We start from the raw sequence: 15379 nt of genomic DNA on the forward strand, positions 1-15379 counted from the left end.
ATTCTAGTTCCAACTCTGCACTTACAAGCACTAACTTTAACAAATATCTCACCTCTCAAAGGCTCAATTTGCTGATTTTTTATTGATCTATAAAATGGAGATTATGTACCTCCCCTGTGTACCTCACGGGGACATACAGAGGTTCAAGTGACAGAAATGTGTGGCAGTCATGGTAGACATAGGAGATCCACCCATGTCCTTTGCCTGCCTCTTGTTTTAGAAAAGTTGCAGTCTCCTAGGCTCCTAAGTCACAAAAGCCTAGCTCAATGACTGAAAGGATATGAACAAGTAGCAATAAAAATAGCAGTTGAGCCAGGAGAATTGGTAAGAATTCAAATGGTAAATCAGCCATATGGCAGTCGCAGAATCTTTAGTTCCTTTCTGAAGTACCTAGATAACAGTATCTGATGCACCAAATGGAAGAAGTTAGCTACTTGATGACCATGAGCATACAGCCCCCAGACCTACTGGAGCCTGAGGAATGATAATGCTAACCCTTGTGACACCACCCTATTACCTCACCATTAACCAATCAGAATTGTGCATGAGCTGATCACATATCCTGAAACTCCCCTCCTTCATCTTGATTTTAAAAATGATTCCCTGAAATTCATCAGAGTTCAGGTTTTTTGAGCATTAGCTGCCCCAGAGTCCTTGTCTGGTGCTTTACAATAAACACTGCACTTTCCTTCACCACAACACAGTGTCAGTCGATTGGTTTGACTGCCCAAGGACAGCAGAACCAAGTTTTGTTTGAAAACGAACAGAAACTGACTGATGCAGAGAACAAATTAATGGTCACCAAAGACAAGTAGGTTGGGGGAGGGGCAAAATAGACGAAGAGGATTAAGAGGTACAATCTATTGGGTATAAAATAAATTATAAGGATATAATGTACCACACAGGGAATATAGCTAATATTTTATAATAATTTGCATGGAGTTATTATCTATAAAATATTGAATTACTATGTTGTGCACCTTAAATTAATACTATAAGTCAACTATACTACAATAAAAAATGAATAAAAGAGTTTACTGTTTCAGTTGGCATCTTTTTAACCCATCACATTTCATGTCAACAACCAAGAACCTATAGATTCCATAATAGGCTGTGAAGGGGAGCAGATTTTGATGCCCCAAATATACTTATTTTAAGCTATTTTTTGTTTTCTCTTTTTTTTTTCCGCTGTGCCATGTGGCATGTGGGATCTTAGTTTCTAGACCAGGGAATCTAACCCAGGCCCCTCTACAGTGAAAGTGCAGTGTCTTAACCACAGGACTGCGAGGGAAGTCCTTACACCAGCTATTTTTTTCATTTATTTATTTTTTAAATAGCAGAAATGAGAGAAGTTCTGAAAACTGAGTAGAAGTTAGCCTTTTGTAAGAAACATTTATATATGTTAGAAGAGTTTCTATTTGTAAGGGTGTCTCCCTCTCTATATCTGGAAAAGGAGGATCACCAAATCTCTGGGAACTTATCACTGGAGAAAGGCAAGGACTTCAATTTGCATAACAAATATCCTTGTTTACTGTACTTTTCCTGATAACCTCCCATAACTGACTCCTCACCCTAAACATTTTATATTTAGCTAAAGATAGCATTTAAGGTGAGGTCTTCTGACATTTCGGTGAGTTAAGTTTTTCTGGGCATCTTCCATGTATATATGTATACATGGAGGTATTACATGTTATTACACTTTTGTTTTTCTCTTTTACATTAATTTATTAGGACATCAAAGAACCTAGAAGAGGGAAGTGTTTTTTCTGCCCTTATAACTGCTTTAGTCTATCAATGTCATATAGATAAGTGAGGACCCTGTGAGAAAAGCGGAAGACTGTGGAAGATAAAACTCACAAGCATCTGGGAAAAGCCCTTATTCTATCTCCTGAACCTGAAAGGAAACATACAATTGCATACTCATTTATGAGAATCTTTGGCTGGTGAAATAGCAAGGGCTAGTCACAACAAGCCTTTTCAAAAAGACAAAACAAGTGAAAACAACAAAAGCCCTTCCCATTAGCTGTTGGTTTCACTTATAAGCAATTACCAGGACTCACAGCAAGTCATTTGGGGCCCTCTTGACAAGATTCAGACACGATCTGCAGAAAGTAGGGAGAAATCTCCTCATCTCTGCATATTAATTAAGGAAGACAGATGGCCTTGTGATTATTCAACCATATGTAGGTCAAGACTAAATGAATTAATAAGCAACTTAATTCTCAGCCGCCTCCAAGAGCTTATGGGGCATCTATGAACAAACAATTGCCACAGTATCCTGGGAAACAGGAGATGGGAGTGGGAAGAGAGATTAAATTTCTCCCCATTGCACACTAAGTTCCACAGCCTGGGGGGTACAGCTCAGTCCCTCCACCACACATTATCTTCTATATTGTATTTGCAATGTTAAATGAGTCACGTTATAAATCTTAGTTTCCCACATATAAAACATAGTTCACAGGGTCGCTCTTTTTTTTTTTTTTTTTCCTTGAAGTTAAGCTTTCCTTAATTGATCACTTTAGGACTGAAAAAAGCACAGGAACTAGAGCCTAGAGCCATGAGGAGAAATGTAACAAGACAGGCAACACATGCTGAAGGCAAAAGGTTGGGTATGGTGTGTGTGTGTGTGTGTGTGTGTGTGTGTGTGTGAGAGAGAGAGAGAGAGACAAGTTTGAAAGGGCTCAGAGACCAAGGGCTGTGGAAGTAGAGCTTGATCGGACCTGAAAGGCAAATGGACATCAGTGGGGTGGGGTGGGAGACCAGGGTGTGTGTGTGTGTGTGTGTGTGTGTGTGTGTGTGTGCATGTGTGTGTGGTGTGTGTGTGTGACCTGGTGTGTGTGTGTGTGTGTGTGTTTGTTGTGTGTGTGTGTGTGTGGTGTGTGTGTGTCTGAAAAGGCAAATGGACATCAGTGGGTGGGGGTGGGAGAACCAGGGTGTGTGTGTGTGTGTGCTGTGGTGCTGTGGGTGTGTGTGTGTCCTGAAAAGGCAAATGGACATCAGTGGGTGGGGGTGGGAGACCAGGGTGTGTGGTGTGTATGCTGTGTGTCTGTGTGTGTGTCTGAAAAGGCAAATGGACATCAGTGGGGTGGAGGTGGAGACCAGGGGTGTGTGTGTGTGTGTGTGTGTGTGTGTGTCTGAAAAGGCAAATGGACATCAGTGGGGTGGGAGACCAGGGGTGTGTGTGTGTGTGTGTGTGTGTGTCTGAAAAGGCAAATGGACATCAGTGGGGTGGGGGTGGGAGACCAGGGGTGTGTGTGTGTGTGTGTGTGTGTGTGTGTCTGAAAAGGCAAATGGACATCAGTGGGGTGGGGGTGGGAGACCAGGGAAACTGTGTGCAAAATGCAGGAAGCTGTGCAAGGCATGCCAGGGACGGTGATCAAACCAGTATGACAGGATGACGCAGGAGAATCAGGAGAGAGGTCAGTTGGTAAAGGTGTTTAACAGCTAATAGAGCCCTGGATGCCAGCAGTGCTGGGTGTTTATAGGAGAAATCAGCCTCTATCCTCTTCCCAGCACTGCTGCCAGACTCCCCAGGACAGAAACTAAAAACCCTCCAGGAGTTTGTACTGGGAAGAGTTATTTCTGTGCTTCTCTCAGCTCTCAGTCTTCCTGTGCGAGTGACTGGCGAGACTGGCAAAAGAACTGAGTTGCCCCACTCAGCTCCTCTCTCCCTTCCTCTTACCAGGTTGAACTCCCTGTAGAACTAACCAGTTTTCTGTCTTAACCTCCTCTCCTCTTCTAAATGGTGAGCCTCTTGCCTCTGAGGAGAGGCCTGAATTTGTCCAGTTGTCTCTGGATGGGCAAGTTTAATTTTTTGAGCAAAGGTGTGAGTATTAAATGCAGCTGTCAAATTCAGTGTTAGTAGTAAGTGATAGATATTTTGCTCCCCTTCTGACTTTATATACCTGAGCTTGTTTGGAGCACTGAAGAGGGGGAAAAAAAAGAAGCATAATTTATTATCTCTTGTGTAAAATCCCAACATCCAAAAATCTGGAAGAGATATACATAGAATTGCTGTACTAGTCACCTTACAGCGAAACCAAAAGGACATATTAAGATGAGTCAAAGTAACAAATCTTAGTTTCTTAGCATTGTAAAGCTTAAGAACTTAAAAAAAAAAATCTTAAAAAAAAATGTACACATAATGAACAGCTTATACAGCTCAGTATTAAAAAAAAACAAACAACCCAATCAAAAATTGGGCAGAAGACCTGAACAGACATTTCTTCAAAGAGGACACATAGATGGCGAAAAGGCACATGAAAGGATGCTCAACACTGCTAATAATTAAAGAAATGCAAATCAAAACTATAATGAGGTATCACCTCACACAGGTCAGGATGGCCATTATCAAAAATTCTTCCAATAATAAATGCTGGAGACGGTGTAGAGAAAAAGGAACCTTCTTAAACTGTTGGTGGGAGTATAAATTGGTGCAGCCACCACGGAAAACAGTATGGAGGTTCCTTAAAAAACTAAAAATAAAGCTACCATATAAGCCAGCAATCCCACTCCTAGGAATATACCCGGAGAAAACTGTAATTCAAAAAGATACATGTACCGCAATGTTCAAAGCAACACTATTTACAACAGCCAGGATATGGAAGCAACCTAAATGCTCATGGATAGATGAATGGACAAAAAGGAATAGTACTCAGCCATAAAAAGGATGAAATAATGTCATTTGCAGCAACATGGATGGACCTAGAGAGATTATCACACTAAGTGAAGTAAGCCAGACAGAGAAAAACAAATATCATATAAAATCACTTACATGTGGAATATAAAAAAAAGAAAAAGAACAAATGAACTTATTTCCAAAACAGAGAGACTTACAGACAATGGAAAACAAACTTATGGTTAACAAAAGGAAAAGAGAGGTGGGGAGAGGGATAAAATACGAGGCTGGGTTTCACATATATACATTGCTGTGTATAAAATAGTTAACTGGGACTTCCCTGGTGGTCCAGTGGTTAAGAATCTGCCTTCCAAAGCAGGGTACTCGGGTTCAACCCCCAGTCGGGCAACTAAACTGCTGCTGCTGCTGCTGCTAAGTCGCTTCAGTCGTGTCTGACCCTGTGCGACCCCATAGACGGCAGCCTACCAGGCTCCCCCGTCCCTGGGATTCTCCAGGCAAGAACACTGGAGTGGGTTGCCATTTCCTTCTCCAATGTGTGAAAGTGAAAAGTGAAAGTGAAGTCGTTCAGTCGTGTCCAACTCCTAGCGACCCAATGGACTGCAGCCCACCAGGCTCCTCCGTCCATGGGATTTTCCAAGGCAAGAGTACTGGAGGGCAACTAAGCTGCCACAGTGCAATTACTGAGCCCGAGGGCCCCAACTAGAGAGCCCACATTCCTCAAATGAAGATCCCACCTGCTGCAACTAAGACCTGATGCAGCCAAAAATAAATAAAATAGATAAGGAACAAGGGCCAACTGTATAGCACAGGGAACTATACACAACATTATTATGTAATAACGTATAAGGCAAAAGAACATATATAATATACATATAACTGCTACTATGCTGGATGCCTGAAACTTATACAATATTGTAAATCAACTATACCTCAATAAAAAAAATTTTAGTGTATGCATAGCATAACAGCATTTTGAAAGCTATTGCTAAATTTTCAATCACAGAGCTTTTGTACCAGTTTATACTCCCACCAACATTAACATTTTTCATAATGTGGTTCTCTTATGACTTTCTATGATCCCTTCCCTAAATGCAAGAACTCTAGTGGTAAATCCAAATTTTAATAGAAAGGTCAGCTGACACCTGGTACTGCATTTGCCCTGTCACCAGGGATGAACTTCCCAGCTCAATAGCCTTCCCAGCTTCTGTCCCTGCCATGATGACTAACATTCATCTGCCGAGTCAATAGGTTCACACTGTGATCAGAGGTATTGCCATAGTTAACCTCTTGAATTCTCTCAGAGATTTAAAAGATTTGCGAAAGAAACAAACACAGGTGGCAGTTGACCTAGTTAACCCTCTGGCATCACTTGGGATCTACTTAAAATAAAAGTCACACACAAGGAAGGAGATTCATAAAGTACATGCTATTTTTGATACATATAAAATAATTACACCAACTTCAGCAATCTTTTCAGTAACTTTAAAATGTAAGGGCTATTTTAATTGCATGGTAGGCTAGAATCAACAATGTAAGTTAAAGCAAATTTATGTTTCCTTCTTATTTTTCTTTGACAAGCAACCCTGCCATCCTTCTTAACATCCTCTCAAGTAAGGTCCCTTCCAGTGCCATTTTGTCATGTAACAGAGCTTCTTTCCTGCTTCACACTCTAAAATTATCCCTCCTTTCCAAAATAAAATCTTTTCACCCTGTATCCAATAAATTCATTCTCACATCTAAGGGATTTGATAAGTTGTTTTTCACCTGAGTGGCTAATTATATATACATATACAGTGGCTATTACATATACATATATTCTTTTTTAGATTACTTTTCATTATAGATTATTACATGATATTGAATATAATTACCTGTGCTATCAAGTAGGTCCTTGTTGCTTATCTATTTATATACAATAGTGTGTATAAACTAGATATAAATTCCCAAACTCCTAATTTACCCCTCTTTCCTCATTAAGATTCTTAATAGCAAGAGGTTAGTACCAAATGTTGTTGTTGTTTAGTTGCTCAATCCTATCTGACTCTTTGCAACCCCATGGACTGCAGGCCACCAGGCTCCTCCTCCATCCATGGAATTTTTACATGTATTTTCATTTAAATACTAGAGGAGAATAAGGAAAGATGGATTAACCTAACTTGTCCAGTGATCCAGCAGAATCAGAATTTGGATGCAGAGCTGCTTAACTCCAGAGTCTGCACTTTCCCCGCTCCCATCAGTGTGCAAACCTTCTAAGATAATTCCTTGAAAACCTTGTAAGATAATTTTCATAAATGTATGTATCCCTCACAAATTTTAAGTTGATGTTTAAAATTCTTCATTTTAATATCTGCAAAGGTCATAACTTTCAGCATGTTATAAATACAGTCTTAGAAAGTTATAAATATCACTTTTTAAGTGAAGTCAATGAAACCCAAATATAATATTTAAATCCATTTTCAAAGTGTATAAGCAAGCTCTTCTTTAACATTTAGAAAACTTATACCTTTCTCTTTTCTCCTTGAACTTGTATTTTCATTCCATTTTCTCCAGATTTTTATCCTAGTACATTTTAATGTTTGAATGTCTTATTGAACATCAGATATTTATCTACAACAAAAATAAGTATACAATTAAAATTTTTTAATTTTCTTCTGACCATAAGTGGCTGTAAAAAAAACAAAAAAATTTTTTTTCTTCTGTATTGCAGTCATTATTACAAATAATAGTAATACATAATGACTGAGACAACATATATACATATTTTGGTAATTATTATACATAGGTAGTAAACTTTTCATTATCAGTAAAGATAATACTAAACTACTGTAACTCCAAGCTCTTGATGGCTTAATATAATAAAAGACTATTTTTTGATAACATAGAGTCTCGTTAGAGATTAGTGGAAGTTGAGGGACACGGGTTCCTCCATTTGGAGGCTCTGCTATCTTGAGCATGTGGCTTCCACATAGTCAAAAAAGGAAAGACAGCATGGAGATGGCACTTAGGCAGGTCTTAAAGTAGTGCCCCTTACCTCCTCTGCCTTCCAGTATCCAGAACCAGTTATACTGGCAAGTCTAAAGCAGAAGGAGAATGAACATGCAGTGTGACCAGGGGAAGGAGAAATGAACTGGATAAATAACTTGACAATCCCCACCACAAGTTTTATGGTAAATGCTTATCATCAGAAGAATCATGATCTAACATTTTAATGAAATTTAATGAAAGAGAAGGTTTTCGTCTGATAAATCTGTTTGGCAGCTATTTTTAAAATGATGTATCTTATAAATAGGAAGTGGAAAATTTTGAACACTTTATCAGGTGACATTAGATGAGGACTGACAGTAATTATAGTATACATTTTGTATGATTTGGTAAAAACATGTTCTAACTTTCTCATTAAATAACACATTGAACACCAACCAAAATTACACACAAAACCTTCTGTTACCCTTAACAGAAGTATTTATAAAGCAGAGAAATTCAGCAAGTCTTATGAGTTTAGGAGAGCCCAATAAATCATTAGATTTCAACCTTTATGAGGTTCGTGACTGCCTTCACATCTACAGTAATATTTTGGATGGGTAAGGGCAATGGCTTTCTTTTATAACATGGGAAAAAAGACTATTAGGAACTTGAGCATATTACTGGATAAATCAATTTTAGTAAAGAGTACTCATGTAACCTGAGAATCTGGACACTGATTCCTTTAAAATGATCTATGCCTATGTAAACTCCTCCACAAGGATTTATGTTCTCCTGGGCATACCCCCAACTTGAGAACTACTACATCACACCATAGTTCCTAGATGACCCAAAGCAATCTCTAAAAGTGTGTTTCTAACAAACTTGTGAGATATTTCGATGCCTCCCTTGGCTCTTACACAGTATACTCTGCCTCTTACAAAAGAAAGTAAGTGGCAATGAATGGCAGTGTGGCAGTCACTGGAGTGTGCCTGAGTCTGGGAGAGGCCTCGGCCATGGAAAGGCAGAGTCTCATGTCTTGTTCAGGAACTGGATATTTATGATGAGGCAGAAGTAACAGATTGTGGTGAGGTTGGAAAAACACAATGAGTAAAACTGTTAACTGAATTTAAAAAAAAAAAAAAAAAAGAGGCAAGAACGAAAAGTGAGACATTACCATAATCAAATCCATGACATGGTGACTGCTTCATGGAATTCCTACCCTTGTCAGTTGTTCAGAGTCAGCAGAAATTTAGCAGCATCTAAGCACCCTACTTCTCACGTGCAGGTGACAAAGGCAGAAAAGTGTTCATATGTTATTATCCTAGGACAACGAAACAATGACAAGGAATCTCACTTTTTTCTACTGACTAAAATGTTTTAAATAAATTAATTTCACATGAAGATTTAAAATGAAATTCACTGTTTGCTGGAGAAAATTCTTTACAAATGTGAAGATAACCGGTCCAGCTCTTAATCCTAATAATAGCTAATGTTACTGACTGCTTATTGCATGTCAGTTACTGTGTTAAGTGCTTTATATTTAATCTTTATAACACTATGAGGTAAGTGCAATTTTGTAGATGAAGGACTGTAACTAAATGAGGGAAGCCAGGATTCAATTCATGTTTCTAACAAGTTGTTTCTAGAGCAGTGGTTATTAAACTTATTTGGGATCATAAATCCTCACAGAAATCTGATAAAAGCTATGCATTATTACCTCCAAAAGTATGTAAAATCCTACGTATTAAGTTTTGGGGTCTTACAGACCTTCCCTCTCAAAGCCCTTCTACTGACTCATTAAGAGTCAGTCTCAGATTATACTCAAGGACACCCAACTAGAGACCAGAAAATTTTAACATTAAAAACATTACAGTACTATGATTATGTTCATGCTGTAATGAAGGTCTAACATACCTTAAAATATCCTGAGAAAGGTATTCAGTTTTGTAGACCTGACATATTACCTGGAAGAAACAAAATCAACACGAAAAACAGCACATCCTGATTTTTTTTAATCTGAAGCAAATGTATGTAGTGTATTGGCAGAAACCATTCTATTAACCAAATCATGTCTTTAACTGGACAAGTTAAAAGCAAGCTCATTCCCTGGAGAAGGACTTGGCAACTCATTCCAGTATTCTTGCCTGGGGAAATCCCATGAACAAAGGACAGAGGAGCCTGGCAGGCTAAGTCCATGGAGTCACACTACCAGCATGCAAAACAAGATGAAATATCAACAAAAATTGGAAAATAAAAGTTATTTTAAAAATTTTTAAAAGGCTCATTGTAAAGAATTCAGAAAATTATTAAAAAAAATAAGTACACATTTTAAAGCTAGAGGTGCTTCCTGTTAATTAACCATATGGCATATTTCCTTCAAGCTTCTTAAAAATTAGAACACTTATTTCTAAATAGTATAGGACCTTATATCTGTAGTTGACAATTATAACTAATGTAATGCAAAATTTCTAATCATATTCTGAATAAAATGTTTAGTTTTTATTTTACCTTACCTAATTCTAGGAAAATATTGAAACATATGAATGCTATTGTCATTAACTGTGACTCTTCCCTCCAAAGAGGATTCACCATATAGCATTTAATATATATATAATTATTCCACTAGACCACTCGTTACTACAGAAGATGCCCAATATAAAACAACATTAGTCTTAACCACAAGAATTATCTTAATTTTATAATAATTAAGAATCACAGCATTTTGAGTTTTAGAGTCAGGGTTCATATGTTTTGATATTTCAGGCTATTAAAGAACAGTCTGGTTAAGATGAAGAGCTTAAAGTCTGGAGCCAGACTACTTGAGTTCAAATTCTTGCTCTACCATTCAACTAACTGCATGATAACTTTTAGTTCAAGTCATAAAAGTACCACCTAGTTTTAAGTTTCTGGTGTTTCAGGAAGGATTTAACTACACAGCTTAGGTTAGCCAGACAAATTAAACAGATACACCTTACAATTTTCTTGCTTTGTTTACATCTCAAGGGTTAATCACAAATAATGCTAACGAAGTACTACAAATTTTTAAAAGAAATGACCAAAAAACCCAAAGCATTTTTATCTTTAATCATATGCAAATCTTAATTTATCTGTATTTATTGACTAATAACTAAGCAGTTTGGCATCGCTGTAACAAGGTAATCACGAGTTGTTAACATGTGACTATTAGGAATGCAAGAGTAATTGATATAATTACATATTACCACAAGATGGAGTAAGAGTGGAGTGAGAGTTATACTCACACACACACAATCACCACAAGATGGAGTAAGAGTGGAGTGAGCTACACACACGCACACACACACACACACACACACACACACCTGTCAAAAGACTTACAGATCTGACTTATTCCATTCTGCCATCTAGTGGTGATAAAATTAGGTATTACTCTCTTAGATCCGTCTCCTATGTCATAAAATAAAAGCAGCTTCATAAGAGCTAAGAAATTAGGTGAAAGATAAGATTAGACACAGAAAGGAAAGAGGTAATATCATTTAGTATAATGGCAAGAGGAAGCATCAGAGAATGTTAGTGTGAAGTCCCAATCTGGCAAAAACAAGTTTAAAAAATAAAATGATATCTATGTTAACACATAACTTTCTTATTTAATTCCTTTTAGTATAAAGAATTCCAAAGCTGGTTTCAACCATCCCTTTAACAGAACAAGTAATTTAATTTAAACATTTTAATGTTGCCTTTTTTCCTTAATAAAATTGAAAACTACAAAATCACAAGGAAGGAAGCATCTAAGGTCTCTAGTGCTGTGCCGTGCTGTGCTTGGTCACTCAGTCGTTCCGACTCTTTGCGATCCCACGGATTGTGGTCTGCCAGGCTCCTCTATCCATGGGAAATCTCCAGGCAAGAATACTGGAGTGGGTTGCCATGCCCTCCTCCAGGAGATCTTCCGAACCCAGGGATCAAACCCAGGTCTCCAAGGTGGATTCTTTACCATCGAGCCATCAGGGAAGCTCTCTAGGAACTTACATAAATTTTAAGTAGGACTATTTAGATTTATAGTCAATAATGTTTTTCTTTTCATTGAATAACAATGCTTTCAATTGCTTAAGTTTCACATTTGGCTTTAAGTGGTATAATTTTTAAACTCTTACCAAAAAATTGTACATACTATGTCAAATATACATAAAGAAAATTAGAAAGCAAAGGATTAATAGTCTTGCTAAGTAAAAAAGCTCTATAAATTAATCAAAAAAGATAATCATGCTAAAAGGAAAACATAAAAGATATGACCAAGCCACCTACAAATATTATAATAAACAATAAAATTATCATTCATTAGTAACGATTAAAACGATGACCTTAATAATGACATTAAAATAATATTTTTTGCTTCTCAATCTATCAAAGAAAAGATTTATAATAACCAGTGTTGGTCAGTCAGTTCAGTCGCTCAGTCGTGTCCAACTCTTTGCAACCCCATGAATCGCAGCATGCCAGGCCTCCATGTCCATCAACAACTCCTGGAGTTTACTCAAACTCATGTCCATCGAGTCAGTGATGCCATCCAGCCATCTCATCCTCTGTCGTCCCCTTCTCCTCCTGCCCCCAATCCCTCCCAGCATCAGGGTCTTTTCCAATGAGTCAACTCTTCACATGAGGTGGCCAAAGTATTGGAGTTTCAGCTTCAGCATCAGTCCTTCCAATGAACACCCAGCACTGATCTCCTTTAGGATGGACTAGTTGGATCTCCTTGCAGTCCAAGGGACTCTCAAGAGTCTTCTCCAACACCAAAGTTCAAAAGCATCAATTTTTTGGTGCTCAGCTTTCCTCACAGTCCATCTCTCACATCCATACATGACCATTGGAAAAACATAGCCTTGACCAGATGGACCTTTATTGGCAAAGTAATGTCTCTGCTTTTTAATATGCTATATGGGTTGGTCATAGCTTTCCTTCCAAGGAGTAAGTGTCTTTTAATTTCATGGCTGCAATCACCATCTGCAGTGATTTTGGAGCCCCCAAAAATAAAGTCTGACACTGTTTCCACTGTCTCCCCATCTATTTGCCATGAAGTGATGGGACCAGATGCCATGATCTTAGTTTTCTGAAAGTTGGTAAGGACATGGAAAAGCAGATGCTATTGGTAAAAGGGTAAACTTTACAACCGTTCTAGAGTATGTTAACTGGGAATATATTTTTACTTAGAATTTCAACTTCTAGGAATTTATGTTAGGCAGTAACTCCAAGTTTACACACAGATTTATCTATAGGGATATTATCAATTAAACTGTTGTTTGTAACAGCCCAAACCTGACCACAGGCAAAATTTCAACCATACGTGATTTAGCTAAATAAACTATGACACATCCACATGCTACAATACTATATAACTTTTAAAAGTCATGGTGTAGAAATATTAATGACATTAGAAAATGGTCACCTCTACAAGTAAAAGCAGGTGATAATGCTGTATGTATAGCATGATACTGATTTTATTTTTTTCCTTTTTTAAAAAAGTACTTTATTTTCATCTTTGTGCTTTTCTAAATTTCCCAATGTACATGTATTGTTTTTATAATCAAAATAATATGATAAAACTATTAATTTATTACACATCACAAAACTCTTGATCATTGTATTTTCACATAAAATATACAATTTTCATCTACAAATTTCAAATATACATTTACATATTTAGGTGAGTGGAAGTAATCTTAACATTAAATACAGGTTTCAGATGTAAGTGTTCAACACAAAAAGAATATTGAGAAAGATTTTTAGATCAATTCAAGAGAGCACTTAAAGCTAATAAGCATGGTTTGGAAAGTCCTCACTGAAAAGCCAGAACTACATATGCATGTAAGAAAACATTTTCAAATGTATTATCTAAATCTATTTGTTTTACTTTTGATTCTCTTCCCAAGATCTAAGTAGATTTTCTGAATATTCAAATTTGACAGTTTCTTAGAAGTAATATATTACTTTATTCATTACAAAGTGACTTTAGTCATTACAAAATGACTTCCCGAATATTAAATATTATACAACTGCAGATTATCACTTATTCATAGGAAATAAAGTAATGAAAATCTCTTATTTATTAAAGGCTAGTCCATTTATCCAAAGAAAATATGTATTTCAATATTGTCATTCTATAAGAACAAGACATCAAAGAGAAAATAATAAATTAATTTAGTGTATTAAACTAGCTGCTTCTTCACAATACAGGAAAATATATGTTAAATAAAAATGGATATAAGTTTAACACTGAAACTTCATTCACAAAATATAATAGTCTTCTAATAGAATTTGAAAATTACAGCTTTTCAACTATATTCTAAACAAAAATAATTAAAATTCAATTCAAATAATTTAAAATAAGTGCTTTATTTTAATTCCCACAAAAACTAAAACTATCATTTACATCAGTTGCAACAGTAATAAAAATTAGAAGTAAATTTGTTTTTGAAAACACTTATAAGCATAAAACAAAACTAAAAGACACAAAAAAGGAAAAACTAGGTACTCCTTTTAAACTGAGGATAATCTGACTACTTGTGACACATAGACCTGCAGATGTACAAAGAGCAAATACATTCAAAACAGTGCAAGATTTAATTAACTTAGGACAGTATTCCAACCAATCCCAGCTCCAACTTCAATTACTTGTGCAGGTTTATCTAGTCACAAAAAGTAAATCCATCCTAGTATGTAATTGACTGATGTCAATTCAGAACACTCCACATCAACACAACAATAACCATGGAAGTCATGAAGTATGACTTGGTGGGGGAGGGGAAGCAAAACCCAACATCCAAGGTGCATATACTTCAATATAACTGCAATATACCTCTCCCTTTGTAAAAAAAAAAAAAAAAAAATTTTAAACCATACATCTAAAAGAAAAGCAAATGTGGTATTTCACATTCTTTTTCTGAATTTAAAAAATACATACGTAATCTTCCTTTGTTTTTGATAAGTTCAAACATGAGTTGATAATGAGGTAACTGGATTCTTTAAGAGAACTCTACAGAAAAGATGAATACAACATACTATGTCTTCTTTAAGAAGTATGAGCTGTAATGTTAGGCATTCCTTGTGATGTTTTTATATATATTTAAGGAAGGCTGTTCTTGTAAACAATGGCTTTAAAAAAGAAATACTGAGACTAAAATACATTACTAGAGGATCTCTATAAAAGGTTACCAAAACTATCCTTGGTGAAATCAAGGCAACATTTTTAGAATTTATCCTGCTAGAAAAAAATGCTACCATTTTTCTTCCTTTTTCTTTTTTCTGATTATCACAATTAAACATCAGAAGATTTTCCCAAATAAATACTAATGTAAATGTTGATTTCAAGGGTAAACAACTTTTGTTAAGAGTCTATTTCTCAGGCAGTTCACCATTTGTTGGGACTGAGGCAGCATTGTTCTGGTGTGAATTGTCACTGGACTCCTGTGAAGTGTTCCTTCTGGGAGAATTTATTGGAACCTGAAGCTGATTAGCAGGTGTAGGCTTAGCAGCACTTGGTGGCTTTGTAGAGAAATTAGATGGAAGTCTATGACGATTACTCTCCTCACCAGAAGTAGATGAGTGTCTTTTTCTTCCAAACTCCTCACCAATAGGGGGCTGCAAATTATGAAAGACAACATAGTGATGATTTTACTATTTTTTCCTCCCTTCAAAATCTAAGGTCAGAATTTTCTAACAGAGAATCTGTTAGATCTCTTTTTATCTACTTTAAACCTACTTTAGTAGATTTTATTAGTATAAGGAAAATTTAACAGAAATTTA

At 36.5% G+C, this 15379-nt stretch overlaps 1 protein-coding gene across 3 annotated transcripts in view; it reads right to left on the bottom strand.

Moving 5' to 3' along the window:
• Nucleotides 1-13958: 13958 nt before the first annotated feature.
• Nucleotides 13959-15379, bottom strand: part of LARP1B (La ribonucleoprotein 1B) — a 129488-nt gene continuing 128067 nt past the window's right edge. For all 3 annotated transcript variants that reach the window (XM_043486513.1, XM_043486493.1, XM_043486503.1), the window contains exon 19: nt 13959-15214. In XM_043486513.1, coding sequence (XP_043342448.1) covers nt 14969-15214 — 246 coding nt within the window. In that variant the 3' untranslated portion in view covers nt 13959-14968. The remainder of the gene's footprint in view (nt 15215-15379) is intronic.

The sequence above is a fragment of the Cervus canadensis genome, chromosome 1 (genome assembly GCF_019320065.1).
Source record: "Cervus canadensis isolate Bull #8, Minnesota chromosome 1, ASM1932006v1, whole genome shotgun sequence".
NCBI classification, from domain to species: domain Eukaryota; kingdom Metazoa; phylum Chordata; class Mammalia; order Artiodactyla; family Cervidae; genus Cervus; species Cervus canadensis.